The sequence below is a fragment of the Grus americana genome, chromosome 14 (genome assembly GCF_028858705.1).
Source record: "Grus americana isolate bGruAme1 chromosome 14, bGruAme1.mat, whole genome shotgun sequence".
In the NCBI taxonomy this organism is placed as follows: Eukaryota; Metazoa; Chordata; class Aves; order Gruiformes; family Gruidae; genus Grus; species Grus americana.
In genome coordinates, this window is record NC_072865.1 from 20619611 (window position 1) to 20642921 (window position 23311).

The 23311-nt window shown below is 41.1% G+C and overlaps 1 protein-coding gene across 5 annotated transcripts in view; it reads right to left on the bottom strand.

Moving 5' to 3' along the window:
* Nucleotides 1–23311, bottom strand: part of LOC129212679 (protocadherin alpha-C2-like) — a 132763-nt gene that overhangs the window by 17771 nt on the left and 91681 nt on the right. For all 5 annotated transcript variants that reach the window (XM_054841613.1, XM_054841614.1, XM_054841616.1 and 2 more), the window contains exons 2-3: nucleotides 20804–20862; nucleotides 18256–18344 (exon numbers count right to left, since the gene is read on the bottom strand). In XM_054841613.1, coding sequence (XP_054697588.1) covers nucleotides 18256–18344; nucleotides 20804–20862 — 148 coding nt within the window. The remainder of the gene's footprint in view (nucleotides 1–18255; nucleotides 18345–20803; nucleotides 20863–23311) is intronic.

The window sequence follows — 23311 nt, forward strand, 5'->3', positions numbered from 1 at the left end:
TCATGAGTTGCGCGGTCTTGGACCACATGTTCTGCGACTGTTGCCTCTTTTCAGAGTGAATAAAGGCCATTCAAAACACAATCAATCCTCTCTCGTCTCCTCAGTTCCTCTGTGCAAGTAGAAAGAATTTGTACGCAGCCCAGAAGGCCACAAACTCAGCTCTGCTCTGCAGGAATACCGATTCACCAGTTTCAAGAGAAACACTCAGCATCTGAGCTGACCTTAACTATTAACCCAATGTATGAAATGAGCAGTTGTGCATCCAAGGATATCTAAAAATTCACAGCTCATCAGCAGCACCATATGTTGAACATTGGCTTGGCTAGCGTGCCAAAACTGTTGTAAAAAAATTGTATTTATATGTTCACAAAAAATAATACTGTGGAATTACACGTGGAATACAGCTCCACTTTTTACCAGAAATTATTCTGAAGTGCACAATGACCAGTTCTCTCATTTTGTGCATGCTTCATGATGGCTGCTAGACTTTTTGAAGGCTTAAATGCTGTTCCAGCACTACATAATCTCAGAATTTAACAAAATCAAATCTATAATCCCTATGGCTTTAGGAAAAGCTAGGCAGGGCGGGGAAGAAGAAAGAAAAAAGACTCATAACTCTGATGATATAGAAAAAATAAACAGGCAGTTTAATTTTTTTAAATGAGATTATCTTTGCATATTTGAGTACTGAGCTCTGTACATGGAACTGGTAATAATTAACTTTCAAGCAGCTTCTCAAGTATAATGTTCTGTACAGCTCAAAGGAGAGGTTATTCCTGTGAAGCCAAAATGGCAGAGCAAATATTTAATTCCTATTTTTTTCCAATTCCAGCTTGTACCTCAAAAGTAGATGTATGACCAGTTCAATGCTATCTTGTCCCCTTTTGCCAGAATCCATCAGCATATTACCCAAATCCCAGGCAGTAGTATCAAAGACTGTTGAAATGTTTGGAAAAAAAATAGTTTGGCCTTCCAGGCACTGTTTATCATTAAGGGAAGACATCAACTAGATTAGGCAATCCACATTCCATAAATGAGCTAAAAATAAAATGTAAAAAAAATACACATAATTAGGAGTCTCCAAACAACCCTCGCCACAACCTCAGCATTTTAGTTCTTGAACAGGAGCAGGTACAGGTAAGAAGATGACTGGTCAGCCCATGTAAGGAGAGAACAGCCACTTGCTTGAGTCTGACTTTGCATGGAAAGCAGGGGCTAAACATGCATACAAGACTTTCCCTGATTACCAGGATTTGGAAGAAAACCTGATGCTCTCCTACAACAGTACCTGGATAACCTGTTATTTCAGGACAAACAGAAAACAATGAGATTTCACAGAAGTCCATGTCTCACTAGTCTTGGTCTAGGACTTCTTGTAGAGCATGAGATGCAGTGATAATCTACGCATTGCATGAATCTCAAAGGTTCAAAGATGCCACGAGGCTGAGACTTCAAGCCATGAGCATAACTACTCATCTCTGCAGGGGGAAATGAAAGTCCCTGCTCTTGGAAGGGAATCCTCAAGGGCAACAAGGCAACTATGGCTTGGGGAGGACAAGGAGTACAGGCTGCGATTCAAAGAGAGCAAAATATAAACATCGTGTTTTCTGCTCCCCACTGAGATCTTCTGGCCCCTCTTTCGAGTAAATGGTAAGGATGCTAAAATCAATAGTTCAGTGCATGAAATGAATGCTGATTACCTGAAAGTGAGATGCAAGTGCATGAAAACAGTACTGTCACCTCAACAGGATGGAGAAAAGAGAAAGGAAGCTAGAGAAAGGTATTGCATGTTATGTGGATTACAGAAAAAAAAAAAGACTGTGTAGATGGAGAATTCACTAGAAGTAAAGGATCAATGCACAAGGATCTCCTCTATACTGACAAATCATCAGAAAACCTGTAGCTAAAAGGGTTAATAATGTAGGAAGGAGAGGGTCTACAGGCAGGAACTCTGAAGGGGTTTTTTTACACTTTTAGGAATCTGGTCTTGTTGCATTATTGCAAGTCAATAATCTGAAGGGCTTCCTGGATACTGATAGGGAAGTACAGAATTTGGAAAGGCAACTGGTGACACTATAAACTGCTTATTCCCTTCCTGTCAGTCTCCTGTGAACTACGGGAGTTTTCACAAGTTAGCATTATTCAGATTTCTTCTGCCTTATTCATCTTCAGCTTGTCTGCCTGACCAAATTTTCCTGTCTTGGGGCAGGTTTCATCTCAGACTGTAAAGCGGAGTCTGCAGTGAAAGGGAGATAGTTGGCTACATCCTTCTTACGCTCACTAGAAAGAGGCATTTCTGGGGATTTTTCTTTCTTTCTTTTCCACTTAAATAGTAATTTAGTGCCGTTTTTCCAAATGGGTGCCATTCAGATATCTTGGAGTTCCTCTATTGTCTGCATATATCAATAGTAAAAAATCTTTCAAGCCCTAATGTCCTTAAGAATTTACTCCCAGAAATGCCTACCAAAAGCCCAAAGACAGTCAGCTAGTCTGATGGGTCCTCTCATTCTGTCTGGCAGAACACAGTCCTTGCACCACAGTCAGAAAAGACTGCCTTGGGCAGATCAGTTTGTCCTCAGATGGTGCAAATAGATGATTTTATTATTTTTTTTTCTCCAATGAGTTGTCAGTGCTGGTTCTCAGTTTACCTGTTAGTTTCTAAATAATTATTTTGCTGTGAATCCATATTTCTAATTTTAGTGGATATAACAATTTCTTTTCTTCATGGACCCTGTTCTTTCTACATCTGATGGCCATCTGCATTTCAGAAGTTTCATGAACTTCACAGTGGATTCTGTTTTGACTTCAGCTTCCTCTTAGAAACATATCCTTAGAGGGCATGAGAAAGGCAGGAAGAACCCATGAAGAGTCCTCCCTCCTCTCTTCTGGTGAATATGCTCATGCAAGACTGCAGCTACGTGCAAGCCTTACTCTGCCTGCTATGATGAATTCCAAGCAATAGTGTCTCATGGATAGTGGGTTTCTTCTCAACAGCCTGCAGTTGCCCACTAGCCATTAAATAGTTCTTTTAATACAGCGCAAGCATTTGGTCATGTTCTCCAATCCAATATTGCCGCTTATCAGTATTGCTGATTATATTGCAGCTGGCAGCGCAATCCATCTGAAATGGAATTGGTCATTGATCAAACAAACTGGCTGCACATATGGCAGCTGAATACCTGGCAGCTCTTTCTGACTGGCATATCTGCTGAGAACATCTGGGTCTGCTAAAATCATACCATAGGTCTCATCTTCGTTGTAAGTTTCCACATCACCAGGTGGATTTTTGTACCTAGGTTTTCTTTGGCTGGATGGCTATGTTATTCAGACTTAGAGTAAATTTGTTTCCACACCCAGTGTCACTGCTTGTCCTTATAGTCTTAACTAAGAACACAGAAGTCATGGCTCCATGCATTTTGGCCTCTGTCTATGACACAGATGTCACTTCCAGTTGTCATGACAGACTGCTCGACTAATAGTGAAAAAGGAATTTGGTGAACATAATTCACCTGATCTATTTTAGCTACCTGCTCTGGGAAATGACAAACTAAATGTAACATGTAAATTCTCTCCACTAGAATTTGCGTGAGCTCACAAGTTTGTGTGACAAACTGGGATGCTATCATTTACACCACGCATGACTAAAGTTAAACCAGAAACCCACCCTCCATTTTTTTGCTGATTCTTAGTCTCTTACATGTTGACATGCTACGCTTGCCATGCGTTCACAGCGGTCAAATGTTGATCTGTCTCCTGAAGACCTGAACATTTCTCTGATATTGTATCTGGGGGGGGGGGTCCTGATTTTTTTTTTTTTTTTGAGTGGCCCCAAAGCCAGATTCACTGGTGGTCGCAATGCTTAATTCACACCTGAGGCTCTGCATAAGCAAACCATGGAGGAGCCGTGCACGCTGAGCATAGCCTAGGTCGTTACAGTGTAGCCGTAACCCATCTGTATCTCATCTCTAATTTTGGAAATCAGTGTCTCCAGTGCTGGAGTTCTATGTTCTTGATGCAGATATCTATTTAATATTCTACTTCATAAATATACTTCAAAAATACCAGATTTTAGAAGAATTCATTCTGTCAGGGGATTATTATACTTCTCAACCCGCTTATCAAATGCTCCATTATTCTTGGACATAGTATCTTTCATTGTTTGTGTTCTTCTTATTCAGATAATGAAAGTCCTTATCTTCCTCTTCTCTTCATTATTGTTACCATCAACTCTACAACAAGATCAGTTCTTGTTTCCTCTTTCTGCCACCATGTTTTCACAAGGTTGATTCTCTACAAGCACAACAGTCCTTTGTTCTGAAGATGCAGTTCCACCCATTTAGTCTGTGGTATCCCTACCCTACAAGCCTCCTTATCCTCCCTGCCAGCTGCCTCCATGTTTCTTGGAATCTTGAAATGGGTAAAAGCAGGGAAGTATCCTGCTGTCCTAAAGTTGAAAACTAACTCTTTCTTTTTTAATTAAAATTACTTGCAGCAAGCTTGGTCCTACACAGGTAGGACTATAGACATCAGGACAGAGCTTCCTAGTGCTTCCTCCAAACTCTGGTTTGTGCAGCCTCCCTCCTCCTTCCTTCCTCCACAACATTGCTTAACCATCACCAAAAAAAAAAAAAAAAAAGGTGAATAGCAGCATAAATCTGCTATTTTTATGTTGGTTTCCTAGCAACTCTGCAGGGCAACTTGGCAGTGATTTTGTACTGAGCACTAGTTAACACAGGGTTGTTGCAGCTCTTCTCAAAGTGATTCTTTAACTGCCTCCTTCTCTCCTTCGATGCACAAGTGGAGTGCACTCTAAGGCTGCCTGGAAGATTAGTATGAAGCAGGAACACCTAAATTTTACTTTTACCTGCATTCCATCCTCTGGTGATTTTTTACTCCACATGAAGGAACCATGAAGAATTCTTAAACAAGTATTTAATTCAAATTAATCAGGGGAAATGAACAAATGAAAAGGAGGACCTGCAGATTGAGTGAAGTTATCATCAAAGATCTCCAGCCAAAGCTGACCTCACATCATAGCTATAAAGGCCTCAAATGCAGTTCCTACAATGTCTGTTACAAACACTTGCCATCTGGGAATGGCAAAAAGCAAAATACCAGGCAAGAATAAGGAGGTTAATTGTAAACCTTGATGCGGATTAAGCTTTTAAAATTGTATTTGACATATAATCTGAAGGGTCATAAAAATGCATCAAGAAATAAACATCAGTATTCATGGCTGGGAATATATTTTCCACTGAGCAGGCAGAAATGCTCCGAGCTTCCCATCATGCTGTCTAGCCAACATGCCTCAGAAAAGATCAGAAGTTGACCTGCACGGATTTAGTCGGCATGACCCACTGGCCTCCCTACTAGGGCTGCCAATTAGTTTCAGTTGTGATAGTGTTTTGTCTGATGTGGCAAATTGCCGGTGGGGAACTGGATTAGGATCACCAAATTATTTTGCCTGTCGACCCAGAAGTAAATAGTTCTCTTTCCCATTAATGGGTCTGCTAGGTAGGTTTAGCTGCAGTTTGAAAGTCTGTACACTGAGATGGATATACTGATTTACCGTGTGGAACAACAGAAACGTGCTTTGTTCTGTCTCCAAACTTTGCTGCTGAAAACAGTTTTACTATCTAATTGCACCTGCACTCTTCGGAGGGGTAAAGACAGGGATCCAGAGTGGACCACAGAACGTGTGGTCCTTGTGAACCTCTGTAACCTTTCTTGCCCCGCAGGAAACAAACTCAATTAAAAGCAAAAGGTGATGTTCATCATGGTGCTTTATTTCTCCCAACTGCAGTGAAGTCTGGGAATAACTGAGGTAGATAATCTGACACTGATGTTATTCATTTATTTTATTTCTTCTCTTTCCAGCTACGCATGTGGGATATTCTACCTGCTTAGCATAAATTTGCAGCACGATAGTAATCTACCAAGAACAGGTAATTTTTGCCATGAAGAGATGACATTATACATGATAACTAGAGAGAACAAATCCCTTGGAAACCTAATGAGTAGTGTGGTGCTAGCACACTCCTCCTCTGACCACGCTCCTGCTGATGGTCTAGGCATGCTGCAGCTGCAGGTTACGTCTTTGGGCCAGCTTATCCTCCTGATGTGACTGAACACATTTGACTCCAGGCATTTGGAAAGGAAACGGCTTGCCGTTACAGTCTGTCTGCTTATACTGAGATGACAACGGGAGCCGTTTGAAATGGTATGGTGAACACTGAGGACAAAGTATTCAGTTACTGCACTTATTAATTATGACCACTTAAACACCACTGTAGGCATGCAAGTTGATTTACCACTAAAATGACAGCTTCTTGTTCCTGGGAGGATACAGGATCATGGAAAAGTAATACAGCACGAGACAGTGAAAAACTGAGAGCAGGAGGGAGGAGGATGTAATTTGCAACTGCAAATCCTGATATGTGTTAAATGTGTAGCATTCCTTGGTAATGAAAAATCCAGTTTGGATTTTGTGTCTCAAAAGCAGTATTGGAAGGTCTGCAGGCAGTGTTTGAAGGAAACCTGGGGGAGGAATTGTTCCTTCTGCATTTTTCAGTATTATGATAATATTTTTGATATGGTTTTGCCATTTTTCACTCACTGCCTTTGTTCAAAACCCCTCTAATTTTATTCTAAGTCTTACAACATTCTATTCTTCCTATAAGCTCAGCTACCATATTCAAGTGATTATGTGCAACAAAAATATCAGAAAATTGAATCAAGAGAACTAAAGAAGGTTCAGAACTTGATTGGTTTTGAGCTCAGTCTATGGTTTCTTGATTTCCAAGTGCCTCCCAATGTATTAAAAATCTGAATGTGAAAATCCTGCTGAAATTACTTGATGACCAGAGTGTGCCTCTTGGAAATAACTAGGTATTTCTTTTTCAAGGTTTGAATAACCTAGCTAGAATAAGCAATCCACAGGACCAGGCACTAGGCCAAGGAGGTGTGATTACAGGATAAGAAGGTATAACCAAAGGCAAAATCCCTCAGTCTGCTCTAGTAACCACAGGGACAAATGCAAAGAGGGAAGGGCAGAGGACCTTTCTTGCCATTAATTGTCTAAGTGAGCCTAAGGAGATTAGCTGCATAATTAGGTATTTAATCAGCGCCACTCCCAGCCCGGGCAGCAGCTTGTCTTGTGTCTGCTTCAGTATTATTTGCCTGAGATCTGACCTTTACATGGAGACTGAAGTCCCTTTGCAGCCCCTCAAATCCCACACCACTCGATGCAACACGATAGCACACGCACTCCAAGAGAGTCTGTGAATCCATCGGCACAGGATTTGCTTGCCAGTTGACAAGTCTTGCTTGCTTTTTCAACAGCTCCTTTTCTTAACAGCCAAAAAACAAGCCATGGGAGGCACGCACAAGGCAGAACTGGGCCACTAACAGCATATGAAGCACTTGCTCTGTTCCTAATAACAATCTTGATCAAAATAGAAGCAATTTAATCATTTTCAAACCACTACCAATGAATTCTGTTCTAGCTCCAGCCTCCTTGATCGCATTTGTTGTGGGATGAACTGCTGCTATTAATCGTTTTGCTCTGGTTGCCTCTTGGTATCTGATCCTGGCCACCGTGTGCCGAGCTGGGGCGTGCGGGCTCCGCACAAGGTCCCGCAGGCTGCACCGAGCCTCCCCTGCCTTCTCTGAACCTCTTCTATCTACCTGCGCATGTAGAAGCAGCACACTATTTTTTCTCCACATAAACACATAGAAACAATTTCCACAAGACCACAAAGGGTTTCTGGGGGTTTTTTCCATCCTAATAACCCATTTATTTTGCTAGCTGTGTGTGCATGCTAAGAGGGGATGCTTTTAGGGATGGGTGACTGTAATTATACAAGACAAGAGCAGAGAAGCTGCACTCAGATTCATTCCCTCCCCAGCCAGAGCCTTGATTTTCTGAAAATTAAATCCCCATAATGAAGGGGATGCCTTTGCGTGCTGCTATTACTGTTTTACATCTCTCATTACACCCTCTGAGTGCATAAAAGCAACAACCGAATGAGTTCAGAGTTTAGCTCTCAAAGTAAATTCAGCATCTCTAGGTCAGCGTTACATAAATAGTCAGAATGTGTGCTGGAAAAATACGCACAGTATTGCAGTACTGCTTTCTCTGCTTTGTGCAGCCTGGTTCCATTCTGGCAGTCCCACCAAAGCAAGGGTATGGCAAAGAGATCAGAGGGGTGCAAAAGAGAGAAACAAGGGAATGGGAAGCGGCCTCTGCCTGCCTCTTTAAAAGCAGGGACTGTGAGCTGCTAAAGGCTGACACTGCAGGCAAAGGGCCTGCAAGCACCGCAGTGAAACGTGAAGGCTGAAACAATAATCACACAGCGTTTGGGAAGCCCTGACCTAACGGGCTCTCTCTGGCTCAGCAGGCTGGAGAGGAGCGGGGAAGGACAGCCCCAAAATGGGCTCACGGCCCTGTTATTCTCCGCTCGCCTCTGCTGCAGTGAGAGCTTTTTGGGCCAGGTGGATGCTGATCCCATCCTCAGCATCACCATAGAGCACTCTGTGGTGAGAATAATTTTAATTTTTCTGCACTTTGGGTTTTTCCCTTTTTGAAGCAGGATAATGATCATCCCCTTTCCCTCGTGTTCCCAGACTCTGTCTGCCCAGCTCACATTAAGTGGTAAATTCCTTAAGGCAAGGCTTGTCTTTTGCTGTTTGTATGGGCTTTGTGTAGTGCCACCTGACCTCAGAGGCACTGCCACACTACAACATTAATAACAGATGCTGAAGCAATGCCCAGTTACAAAAATAAACCCATGAAAAATACATCCATGACCCTCGTGTACAGCAAAGTGCTGCACACAGGCAGACATCCATTAGGGGAAGATGTAATATCACAGCGTGGGCTGTACTCCCTCACCCTCTTTTCTCCCTCCCTCACTTGCAATATAAATACATTCCAGATCAAAATTTCTTAGAATTGCTCAGAACCTGCCTTATTTTATCCACCTGTTTTCTATCAGATAGTGAATTGTATATTGCAAGAGACAACAGGGTTGAAATTCCTCTGGGATCATGAATATCATAGGTTGTTTTAACATTTACTTGAGTATATTCTCTTTTAAGAAAATCTAAAACCAATAAAATTAAGCCCACAGCAGCAGAGAAAGAGAAAAAGAAAAGAAAAGAAAAAAAAAAAAACCACCACCCAAAACACACACATAAAAGGGAGGCACAACAGGGAGAAAATAAAGCAGCTGTAAGCTCATGTGGAAACAATCTGATTACCATCAATTCCCTGAAGTACTGACCAGAGAAAAATTTGTGTAGTTTACAAGTTCTGACAAGATCACAACCCAAGGTAGTACAGCTGCAAGTGATTGATTTTTCTATGTATTTATTGAAACCTCTGAGAAAATAATAGAGGTTGAAATCAAAATCCATGTCTTCTCCGTAGCTATAGAATATTACCAGTAGGCATGCAAGACAAACTCCCTGGTATTGTTAGCAAGACCACAAAGAAACATATAACTAGAGCAACGGACGAGTGAAAAAGTTACTTAGATCTGAAAATCTGACTTATTTACAAAATAATTTTCCACCAGATGTCTAGGAACCAATCACATCATCCGGCAAATCTATTTTTTTGTAAGAAGGGTTGTGTGTCCCCCCTGCTTTTTGCTCAGCTACAGAATCATTTGGGGTATGTCTAACTTCTAGATGGTAGGTTAATCAGGGTGCAAAACCAATAAACTAGCTGGAGTTTTTGGTGTTTCATTCAAAAGAGTTAATGAATTATCGGCCATTACAGACATCACCAAATTACCCACAATCAAAATCAGGTACATGTGAAGAGATGTTATTTTGTTCTTACAACAAAGAGTAGAGTTAGTAACAACTACCAAATGAGAAACACTGTTTTAGGTGCAGCTGTTAACTTCCATTTTGAAGAAGCCAAGAGATTATTATAGAAAAGAATTAATTAAGTAGACAAGGACTTATTGTCATTAAACTTTCTCCTAGCACCTAAGTATAGAAATTATAGCCAGCTAAACTGCTTGTGAAAAATCTCTTGCTTTATCGCTCCTTAAAATGAGAAAGTCTTGAGCTGCAGCAACTTTTGTCCACGGCTTGGGAAGACCTGCTTCATATTACTCAGTCACAGAAAACCACTAGCCTTTTGTTCTTACTCCTCTTATTTTGTTCCAGGTTTTAGAAATGTTCCAGGTCTCTTGTGTTATTCATACTTCAGCTGGAGCTATCAGTCCTACATGAACCTTCAAGAAGTCTGCATTAGAACAATCACCCCACATGGAGATCAGAGGTTGGAAGCGGTCATCTCCACTTTGGCAAATTCAGCAACTGTCTCCAGTCAGGGGACAAACGTGGCCCTAATCTAAATGGAAGGGACATGCACAGGGACTTGGCTAAACGACAAGAGGCACAAATGCATTCTGCATTTGCCTGGGACTAATGAGAAAGGTTAATTCCTCTCACAAATCTTCACAGCACGTGGAATCAAGAATTCTCCACGGTATATGTAGACATAAGCTTTTCCAAGATCATTTTCTTTCATAGACAAAATGAAACCAAAGTCTTAGTCAACTATATCAAGGCAAACAGACCACACAACTTTGAAGTTTCCAGCATTAGCCTTTTTCAAATTCTGATGACTCCTTTTTTTTCCCCTTACACTGAATCTTCAAGGATTAAGGTATCACACACTATTAAATCTCTCATCCATATCATCTAATTTACTTGGTACACTCCACTGAAAAATAATGGACCCCGTGATAAACATCACAAATGGTATTTCAGGTCAGTCATGGGTGTTTTGGAGCTAAGAGGAAATAACAAAAATAACAGGAAGTAAATTTAACAGTAGGCAAATCATGACTGCAGTTTCTGTAATATAATCTGTCTTCCCCTCTTTTCTTTGCCTACTCAGCTGAACAAAAATCTAAACTAACCTATTCATTTACCTAGTTCTGGCTGCAAATACCAAAAGCCCAAACTCCTGGTTCAACTATAGTTTGCATGTGGTGAAGCAGACGAGTTCCTGGTCAGAACAGTCATCAGCTTTTAAAAAATAATAATCAGTATGTCAAGCTGCATCTGTCGTAAAAGTATTTATATTTTGACATGTTCTTTTGAAAAATCTTTCTGATTTCAAAATGCTTTTCTTCAGCCCAAGCAGCATCTGAAATTCTCAGCCCTCTCCAGCTTCCATCAGGCTGTCAGAAATGAGAAGCATTTATCACAGAAAATTCTTATTCAGTATGAAATATGGAAAAGGTGATGTGTGGCCAAGCCAGTGATCTACATTTCGGCATTCCTGGAATAACAATACAGAGGGAAGACAGAGTGGACAGATGAGCAGGAAGAGACCAGAGCCATTAGATGAAAGGAATAAACAAGTTTTGAAGAGAAATAGGGAAGAGAGTGGTGCATACTTGGCGAACCAGATAGGTAACAGGGACGTGTCAAAAATGGAGGAAACAGAAGTGGAAAGCAGAAGAGCTGGAAGTATAGAGGGAGTATCCTGAGAGTAAAGTGTACTGGGAGCGAGGGGCAAAACTGAGGACCGTGCATCACGGTGCAGCTAGGTGGAATTAACTTGAGACTTCAATGACCAAGGTCAAAACATGAGATAAAAGGAAGAGATTTAGCCTCATATGGTCCTTGCAGATTATTTCTATTTCAGTATAGTGTCATTGCTCTCCATCTACATGAGAAAGCTGGCATGATTTCCTTCTCCGGACTCTAATGAGCTGGTAGAGATATTGCAGCTTTAAATAATGATTTTAGTATGCTTTATGGGTATGATTTTTGCCACGATTACAAGAGGTTGTGAACTGAATCTCTATGATACTTTACTATGTAGGCTTAGGAACTCATTAAACTGCTTATGACCTTCATTTTGGGGATTTATTATATCACTGATTTGAAGACTAATTTTCACAACAAACATGAATAACTTTGCTGTTCTGTATTTTCCCTATTTTCTCCTTTAAAAATTTTACACATATTATCACAGTGGTTCTTAGGCCACTTTGGTATAGTTCTTAGAGCTGGTATTTTGACAGGTAGGTATATCTGGTTTTGAAAGTTGGAATAATGACATTTCATAGAAAATTCGTTATTAATTAAAATAAAAATAGAGGATACAGATGTGCATAGCTGCATTTCCTAGCTTCTTCCATTTTAAACAGCTGCAACACTCTGCCACAAACCAAGATCCCAGTTTTGTATTCTGGGCTGCTAATTAGTTATTATCTTTTACAGCTTTAATCAATGGCCTGCTAAAGCTAAGCCAGACCAATGTTCTGTGTCTTTATTTGTAAATTAACCTTTAACAGTCTCAAAGCAGCAGCACTTTTGGCCCCTGCACATTCTTTGAAGTGACTGCTTGACAAGTCTTAATTAGCCCCTTTTTCTGTAGCTAAGGAAGGTCATTTGAAGAAGGTGAATAGAAACTCACTGACATTTAAGAAATTGTTCTGCATTTACAACCGCAATGTAAAGCTAAATCATATGAAATATGTCATACCTGAGGTCTTATAGCACTCATTTATTTTCTTAAGCTCTTTCTCTTTAGTTTTTAGAAAAATGCTTCAGAAGCCAAGAGCCTTGTGACAGTATTGTGGTCAGCTTTTACTGGGCTCTTATGCCTGCTGAATTTCAAGAACAGTGTCTGTTGCAACAGTAAGAGAGTCAAATTTAAAAAAAAAAAATCATTCATTCCCTTCTGTGCTGATGTTAAATGGACTCAAAGACGCAGAGAGATCAAATGATTATTCCATGAAAGAACAACTAACTTCAGTGTGGCTTTCTGTCCCCTCATGACAATCTATTACCCAGTCTCAGTGTGCCAATCTTCTTTCCAGTGACCTGTGCTCAGTAGTCACTTAAGAGCCTAGACCGTGCCATTCCCAGCACTATCTGCCTCCTGTAGATCTTCTAGCATCCTTTTCCAATTGTTTCTCTCTACCAGATCCTCTGTGCTCACCTTCCAATTCCAAGATTTTTACTGGTGGCCCCCCCTCATGTCCTTAGATTGCTCAAGTCTTTCCTGCTTACACCAATGCTCCATCTCTCATCTGGGCCATTCTCATAATGTTCCGTTGGAAGAAAGTGTCTCTTTCTGACAAAATGTTCTTATTCAAGTAGGATTTACTTGCTTGACATACAAATTAGGCTGTGAAACACTGAATTGTGCGTGCCACAATAACACTAGATAATTATAATAATTTATTCTCCTATCAAGGCATTCTTGGACATTTTTATTGAAATCCATGCAAGCATCCCCTTTCCTTTCTTCACAGCTTCCCCACGGTCATTCCATCACACAGTTAACGCTCTACCCCAAACCAGCAGTACAAAACTTACAAGGAAGACTGACTTTACCTTTCAGATTTGCTTATTTGCCATATTTATAGTTGCTTCTCATTTAATTTTCAGTATTCATCACTTATTCTACAGCCCATGCCCCATCACTGGACCTCTTCTGCATTCCAGCTGACTGCAGCAGGAACCATCCTCTGAGAGCAACAGAAATCTATTCCAGAGCAACTGTAGTTCCCAGCATAAAACCAGGACAGTCTGAGAGTATATGGGCATGGAATATCCCTAACTAGCATGGCATGTGTAAAAAGCTCACAGTTAGGCAGGAGGTAAGGAACAGTAGGAAAAACTGAATAAAGAGAGGAAAGCTGTGATAGACACAAACTTCAGAGGATAAACGTTGAAAGAGTCAGACTTGGGTGATGGGACACAAAGAGCTATACATGTTTGTATAAAGATTTTATATATCTAGATACATATATACATATACATTTAAAAAAAAAAAGTGCATATATAGCACATACAGTCCTCTTCAGACCCAGAGCTGACCCCTGGGTTTCCTAGTTATAATATTCACCTACCTTTTCAAGTAGCAATGAAACCTACAGCTAACCTGTCTCTCCTGCTTATTTCCCTTAAGGAATAGCAGCCAATATTACTACTGCTGTTTACTTGGCTGGTTCAAGGGATAAACATATGCACTCTGAATGTCACGCATGGAGGACTGCCCATGTTGAGGTCACTAGATTCTCACACAATATAATTACTTTTTTCATAAGAGTGCTTTAAAAAACAAGGCTACCACCTCTCTTCCCCAGCTAATTACCTGGGAAAAGGAAACAAAAATGACAGATATACTTAGAAGAATGTTATCACGACAAAATCAGAAGCATAATATTAGCATATTTTAGGATGGCTTTTGCCTGTGCAATCTTAATTCAGTCCCTTGTGCAGATTCATAAAGCTAGACACTGAAAACCGAGCCTCCTTGAAGTGCGTGGGCTATTTGCCACAGACTTCAGAGATGCCAGTATTTCGCCCACGGTCCTCACCTACATGCTTCCAAATTTCAGATGCAGAGTTTTTCATGAGGTCCCTTCCTCTTTTATTTACAGAGTTGTCTGAATAGAAGTATTTTCTCCCCTCTATATACGCAGTGCATGGCCCAGTGCCTTATTTACTGCACACATATGAAGCCTACATTGAATACAGGATTTAAAATTCTTTGTAGCTGTTTCTCATCACAAACCTTATCCTTCTCCCGAGTCTTACATGTGCTATGAAAGCATCTTTAAACTGTTTTTGTGAAGCGCTTGCATTACCAGCTCTGTTTTGTAGATTGGAACCTGGAGCACACAGATTTGTCTAATGCCCACTAATTCTAAGCTCTGAATTATGCATAGGTCTGATTTATTCAGCAATCCTCAGTGCTGTATGTTTAAAGCAAAGTTTCTGTTCCTCTTAGTTTCCACCATTTCCACAAATCAAGCTCCAATTATTTCAAGTTAGGCATCCAGAAAATCAAGTTTGCTCAGATTAGTGGTCACCTACAGAAACTCTGATACAATTGCCAAATCTGTCGAAGGACATAGAGCAGAAACCAGAAATCTGTCTGCATTTCCTGGACTCACAATATAGCATGTGAGGGACAAATGAGATGCTAGAGCAAGCTAAACCCAATGCTATGCTCTACCCAGAGGGAGTTTGAGCCTTCTTGCTCCATTTCACTTGGAAGTATCCTGAGTACAAACCTACAAACTATTGGACTGGTGCATAAGAAAATGCAAAGACGATTAAAAAAATGCCAGAATGAGATTTTCCCTGCATAAGTGAAACATGCAATAACGTCAGGAGGAGTGCTGTCAGTCAAATGAGGACCAGGTTTTGCTTGGACAACACATATTTGATGAAACATCATGTGATGTTTGAGTACAGCTATGCATTAGGAATTAAGGATTTACTGATTTAACACTTGACTTGTTCATCCTTCTTAAAGTGTTCCTATGACATCATCTTTGAATGCTCTCATTGATTAACTCTCTGAATCTGTCTCTGTGAGGCATCTTATCCGTGGCTTTTGGGGACTGTTAAATTAAATGAATGGTTTAGTGACAAACTGACTGGGATTAATCAATTGACTATAACAACTACATGGAGAATGTGAGCACAGAACAGGCTTGGAAATGGTTTCTAGTAATCAGAACACAGTATGCTGATTTAGATATTAGGAAAAAAAAATCTTCTCTATGAAGGTGCTGAGGCCCTGGCACAGGTTGCCCAGAGAAGCTGTGGCTGCCCCTGGCTCCCTGGCAGTGTTCAAGGCCAGGTTGGATGGGGCTTTGGGCAACCTGGGCTAGTGGAGGGTGTCCCTGCCCAAGGCAGAAGGGGTGGAACTACATGGGCTTTAAGATCCCTTCCACCCCAAACCAGTCTATGATTCTATGATAACAGAGATAACAAATAGCTTATCTCAGAGTTTCTCTAGACACAGGTGCACTCCACTCATACGCAAATGTTGTCAGAAGCAAATGCATTTGCTGAGTCAATCGACTGCGATTGACCACCATGAGTTGAATCTCTTCTGAAAAGCACCAGGTGTGTATATTAACCTGATGAAAAATATTACAGGTCTTGAACCTAAGCCATAAAGAGAAAGAAGCATTGAAAGAGATATTTGTGGGAAACTGCAGATAGGATTCTAAAACAGTGGTAGTAAATTGCTGAAAATGTGATGCATGATGATGTACTCAATCTATGAGAATTAACACAATCATTAAATCTCCTAACTGAGATTTCCCTATGAATCACCTGTTTGCTATTAAGAACCAGGGATATCTGTAGCTTTTGCTTACAAAGAGTGGAGAAGAATATTACCTGAAACCCACTTAAAAAAAGGGCTAATTAATATTATGTCAGGGTCACTAATCCCTTGGGAGTGGACCAAAAAAACCCCAAACCAACAGTCTTCATTGTGCAGGAAAAAATATTCATTTACAAGGAACCTGATTCACAAAAATTGGATTTAAAGGCAGCTGTAACTAGTGTGGTATTTCATAATGTCGTTTTAATTAGTCACATTTTCCTGTATGGCAGAAAAGTTTCTTGTTGCTGAAGGTATTTCTTGAATACATTACCTAGAAATAAAACCCACAGAGAAGCAATGATGTACAATGCTCCATCCAAGGACCAGAGTGAAGAGCCTTGGCACTTGGACTCTCACCTCTCTGGCTGCCCAGGGCTTCCTGCCAGTTTCTCCTCTCACTATGCCTTACAGTTTTCTCCACCTTACAAAGCCACCCACTTCCAGAGCAGCAGGTGTGACAGGGATGCATTAATTGCACAAGTGCCTTATTGCATGGTCATAGAGGGAAAGAGCAATAAGACCCAAGGGTTAGTGCTGCTCCTCAAACAAAGAGATGTTCAGGTTCCCAAAGTGAGTCTAAAATGGTAAGACCCAAAAAGAATAGGAGGGAAGAGCCCAGATAGTGGAACAGGGCTCTGGGACCCAAATACCAATGGACCGCCTCAGAAGACAGGACCATTCTACCTTTGCAGTTATATTCAGGTACTTTGAAATCTGCATTACCAGCAAGCAAACATCTGGGTGAATATTTGCATCCATACTGAATTTGGTATAAGGTAATACACTAAGAGCTCAGTCAAGGATGATTAGTGCAGCTGAAAGCCTGAGGGAACCCCTTGCAAAGGTCAGAGTGTACTTATGGTGACATTTTCAAATGCAAGCTCAACGGTTACATGCCCTTCATAGCATGCACAAGCTGTGCCTTTCTGCACAAACTGCAACAGAAGGAAGAGCACACAAAACCCAGGTAATTATAGCCTAGGGGCCCATTATATATTACATTAATTTCCAAATCTGTTTCTGCAGACAACACTTCTGCAACACCACTGCAGGTTTTGCTGGGCACCATTAATTCATGGATATGTTGTAACTGTGATTGTAAATCTCCTCAGCCCTTTATCCAGGTAAAATTCCCATTTTAAGCCAAAGGAAAGGTTTGCACCAAAAAGTATTAAAGCAGCTCTCATATCTTTTCTGCTGGAGACCCCACTTCTCGGCCTTTGACCTGCCTCTGTGATATGAGCGGCACTCCTCATTTGAATTTCTGGAGGACTCACGATGCTCGCAGAGCTGTCATACAGGGCTCACAACCCTACACAGGGCATCCACTAAGTTGACAGCTTAGTCTGGACATGACTGAAACTGTTGATCACACCAGTGACTGGCTGCTCTGCTACCGCTCTATATTATTCCTGCTCCAACACTATAAATGAGAGTATTTCACTGCCTGCACTGCAAAAGATACAGGTGATCTTCTTTTCCAAACTCAGTGAGGACCTAAAGCCAATTCTTATTGACTGCTGTTATGTCATCAGCCAGACTGAGTAAATGAAGCTACATTCTAAATTGTATTTTTGTCATTTATTTTGACAAGCAAATAATAGTTTAGTTTCCATCGTCCTGTACTAGTTAATGAAAATAGCTAGCAAAAAAGTAGGTTTGATTTCACCACAGAAAACGAGACATTCAAAGAGACTTACTGGGTTTGTAAAAATAACAAAGGGAGAACTGATAAGCTCCTACCCCAGTTCTACTGCTCCTTCGAAAAGCAAATCAGGTCTAGTCCCAAGCATTTTGAATCTGAATACACACAGCAGAACTGAAGCCCTTGCATTACACAAACCAATAACCTCCAAAGATCAACGGCTCTTATCTCCAGTGCTCATCTGAGACTGAGTAAGGAAAAAGATGTATTTTATGCTTTATTATTCCACTCTATCTAGATTCCACAGACTAATTTACAAGAACTTTACTCAGAGAAGCAAAACAGAAGAAAAACTAAGATGGAAGCATTAGGAAGTCTACTTCAGTTAACATTTGTTCCTCCCATATATTCTGGATTTTCACACCCTTACCTGGAGTAGCACTGGAGACTGTTGGCCACTGCTGATCAGGCCCTCCTGGTCCTCCACGTAGGACTCCTGCCTCCTCCATATGCACAGCACTGCATAAGCATATATCATAGTTAGATTATACAGTTCCCCTCTGCCCTGGGCTTTATAACATTTCTCTTTCTTGCTGCTCTTCAAAGTTCATAACTGTTTGGCGCTCTGCAACTACTACTATAGTATTGCATGATGCTAACAAATTCTGCTGGAGCACTGGAGGACTAGCTAGTTTGACTTGCAAAAGTTATCTTTGATTATTTACTAAAACACATTTGTGGCATAATTTATAAAAGAAACATACCTGCAGGACACTTTGCTTTCATTGACTGGAAGTCGCTAACAAGGAAGTTACACACCTTCTTTGCCGTTATGATGTATTAGCATTAAAGCAAACGGTAAAAAAAATGGTGGAGTTAGTTCTGAGCTTCTGTCGTTGTGCTACTGTAACAGATCCCACCTTCCTGGGTTACTGCATGCTTCTCATGAGCAAATCAGAAAGAGAAATACATTTTTCTCAAATGCAGAAACTAATGCAGCAAATTTTACAGTGGCACATCGTGAGCACTTGGCCTTGAAAGCACCAATTTTGCTATTATCCACCACCTCGAATGGAAGGAAAAGAAAAACTCTGCTACTTTTAATGCAAAACTAGGCACGTATTTGTGAGCAATTCCTTAGAGAAACAGGATTCTGTGACTCGTCTCTGCTCATCTGCTTCTCAGCTCCCTTCCACACTCCCAGTTGAACTTAACGGGCAGTTTCAACCAAATGTGACAGATGTCAAGGGTCCTATGGACACCAAATTTCTACAAGCTTTATAAAAAACCAGCACTTTACAAAAATCATCAGCTGGACTGCGAGGGTGGTGAGGCATTGGAACAGGTTGCTCTGGGAAGTTGTGGCAGCCCCATCCCTGGCAGTGTTCAAGGCCAGGTTGGATGGGGCTTTGGGCAACGTGGTCTAGTGGAGGGTGTCCCTGCCTGTGGCAGGGGGGTTGGAACCAAATGATCTTTGAGGTCCCTTCCAATCCAAACCATTCTGTCATTCTATGAGAGGTCACACAGGCTCAGAACCTGAGATTTCAGGGAAGAAAGAGGGTTGCTGATGTGAGAGAACAGAGGAACACATACAATTTCCCAGAAAGGCTTCCTTAGCTCCCCTGCTTGTGGGATGAATTGCTTTAAATGAGCTCTGACTTTTCATTAATTGTTCAAGTAAATTCAGGCAAGATCTTGAACTTTGTACAGAAAGGAATGCGAATCCACAGGATCGTGGCGGGAATACACAAGAGCACGCCTGACTCTGAGGAAGGGTAGATAAGATGCTTAGGTAGGCAAGAGAATTCCTGCTTCAGGATCCTGCTCCCCAGATCGTTTATTCATTTTGCAATGAGCAGTCAGGGATTTAAAGAAAAAAACCAGCAGGAATATAAAAGCAAGAAATCGGTTTGCCCAACAGGCTACAGAATCAAACTTGCTCTTTCTTCCTTTCCTTGTGGTCCCTCAGGTTTAGGTTCCTTTTTACACAGCAGCCCAAAGTCAGCTGGAGAGGTACACTGTGCCCTCGCCCACATGCAGCACAGTTTCAGGGGTGGACAGGCTGAATCTGAGTTTTGGACTTCAGCCTTATGAAGACTCTTTGGCCCTATGGATAATGGATAAAGGTGATGACTACAGTCCCATTGCACCAATAATTTGGGGAAAAGCATACCGTCCTGCACTTTGTGGTGCTACTAGGAGCTACTGCAGCCTTATAATTGTATCTAAACCTGTAAGGTAGTCTTACTAATCATGTCAGATTACACCTGAATATATAACAAGTGTTCTAATCCGCTCAGGAAGGTAGAGCAAAGATACTATTTTATTTAGGCTCTACAAAAACACCTTTATCATAATTCTTTTTTTTCCAGGTGTACTGAGTACCAAATTATAGCAGAGACCGCTTGTGATACCAGGCAGAGGACTTTCAAAGATGTCTACAGACATTTGGACGCAGCCTCACTTCTTCTTTGAAAATCCGTCTCATATTTTCAAAATGCCCTTTAAACTGTCTTAATCAGATTGATTGCACCACATGGTTAATAAACCAACTGTAGGAGCAACATACTTTTATGGTAATGAGAGACATGAAGATGGAAAACGCATCAATGCTGCAGAGTCTACTGAAACATATCAGCATAGATGATTACAGGGAGCTTAAAGTAAATACAAAGCGTATAATCACAGTTAAATAATTCAATAATTGGAGCAATTATGCCTTGACAGTCAATGTATAAAAAGGCAGGAGGTAAACACAAAAAAAGCACAGATCTATGGTAGTATAATAAGCATAAGATGTAGTCAGACTGAATCTGTAACACGTGGAGATTGGAAGTGAGAGCAGCAGAACTCAGGTGCTTTCCATCTCAGCGTACAGATATCACCAGTCTAGGGCATCAGAGGAGCCAGGCAGCTTTGTCCTTTTCACAGAGGACAAAGACAGAATTCTCCTTCGCGTAGGGAAACACCATACCTACCTTTGCATTCCTGCCCTTAGGGATGCAGAGTAGCGCCAGTCAGGATTGGGGTGTTTTGGCTGTAGAAACAAAAAACCCAGGATAACGTTGTTAATATATGTTAAATGTGCTGAAAAGCATATGCATCTGGCTAACTTTGTCCGAAGGGTCTTTATGGAGCTATTTAATTTTTGTGAACTGCCAAATCCTTCTACAAATCTAAAGAAATTTTCAAATGCACACACAGACATCATCTCTGTAACAAAGAAACTTGCTTGCATGCCAAGGCCTTTGGCTAGAGGTGATCTCTGTGGAATGACATTTAATGCTGGAAACTAGCGGACAGATATTTCGTACATTCATCAACATTCTGGGCATAGGAAAAAAAAAAACCAACCAAAACCCACTTAATAAATCCATAATGCACATTATTTACCTGATAAGCTGAGGAAGCTCGAGCTCCTGCACTGAATAGCATCTGCCTAGAGTACGTATAAAATACAGCCCCCTGTGAAGGGGACATGCGGGGTAGTTTGCTTGCTCTGAGGTTTCTGCTGCCATTTAGTGTACTGCAGAGGACTGCACTAGATTGTATCAGATTTGTAGACTGCAGCAAGTCTTTTATCAAAGTCAGGCGTGCTCTTTCTTATCAAGGACTACTACATTCTCCATATTCATGAGAGGGCATAAGAGGTGGAAGGGGGAAATAGCCAGCAATACCCTTTGACCAACAAACCTCAGCATATGCTGACCTGCTGCAGAATGGCTTGCTAAATAAAGAGATAATTAAGAAATCCTCTGTTGATCAAAAATTGCTCCAGAAAATCTCTTTTGCTTTGTCAGGGGACTATCACATAATTTTCAACTACAGCAATGAATGCAAGCTCAGATCCTTTAAAATGAAGCCCTAAGCACATAACAACGTTATTGCTCAGGATTCTCAAGACATTATTCTGTAGGTGACATCGCAGCCAGTGCTTAACTTCAGGCACTTGAATTCAAAGAGAGGACTTATGTCCAGAAACATAATGGATTACACACATTCCTGGTGTGTCTTGTACAGTGCCAAACACACAAATAATACATGACAGTAATGGTTTAATTCTCTTCAAGCTATTGGAGGCAGGTCAGAACTGAATTTGGCCCCATTACTTGAAAGAGAAAAAGAAAGTGTTGAATGCTCTGAATTATTTAAAGCCAGCTCCTTCCTCTTGAGGTTTGGGGTATGCTTTTCCCTGGATCAATAGGTTTTATTCAAATAAAAATGGAGCAATTACAACTTACACTATCGCTCTATCACCATATCTCCCGGGTCCAGCATCACTCAAGAATGAGATGCTCTTGAATGATGCTCATCCCAGTATTCTTTATGGTCTGAGTTACACAAAAGGGAGGAGGTTGCTATTTGCAACCACACATTAAACATCTGTGCTAGCAATTTCCTTCCCATTTAGCCCCCAGTTCTCTGGCATGCTCAGGTTCTGCTGACTTTAGCAGAAAGTGGCTGACAAGGAGCCCATTATGCATGGTTCCAGTATTTTCTGATTCATTCCATTCTGGCTCCAGTCCCAGGGATGTCAAAGCAACTCTTAAAGGCAACCATGGAGTAACAGTCAATGAAGGAGGATCCAAAATAATACACGCTGATCAGACCCTCTCCTAAGTTTTTTCTTTCTTGATGTATGAAGGGTGCTGACACCAGAAGATTTGACTTTTCCTGTGCTGGGGATTTTCTTATAGCAAGGGAACTGCTGGGCTGGGGTTGTTGGGAAAGTCCCTTTGCTCTTTTTTGCAATGGGAGAGCTACAGGTTATTAATTTGCAGAGGCTTACAGGCAGCAGGAGGAGGAGGAATTTTACCACAGTTCGAGGCAAAACACAGACGAAGTGAGATTACATCAAAGAGCTGGAAATTCTGACACAAGTTGGGTAGGAGTGAGAACAGAGGAAAATGGCCGCTCACTTACAGTATATAGATTTTTGTTTTTCAGCTGAAAGCTTTCCAGCTCTTGGCTAGAAGACAAAAATCTATGTTCTGCTGCAGTGGGAGCTTTCAGACACCAGATGTAAATGGGTGATGATGTCAAGAGAAACTCATCGGTTGTTAGAAATTCATCATTCATTCACTCCACGTGCGTGGACCAACATTCACCATGTCAATATTACAGAAACAGCAGTGCTTAGGACATTGTGGTATTTTCAAAGATTACTATCCAGAAGCTGTGACATCTTGTAGGTACTCCCAAACAGTTCTCTCTTTGCTATTACTCTTTAGGCAGGGCTGTAGTGCTTCTCCCAGAGGGACAGAAGAAGGAAGGAGGGGACAAGATCAGAAAAATATACTCTGGAGATGGAAAGATCTGTTGCCACAGTTGACTTTCAGGAGGAGAGCAGGAGGAGCAGGCAGTTGGGTAGCATTCTGCCTTTGTCCTGACCTATTCTCACCCAGTTTTACCATGTGCTCACTGCTTGACTGGGAACTTACAGACCTCAGCAAGAAACACGTTTGTCCCACACGTGTTATCACAGG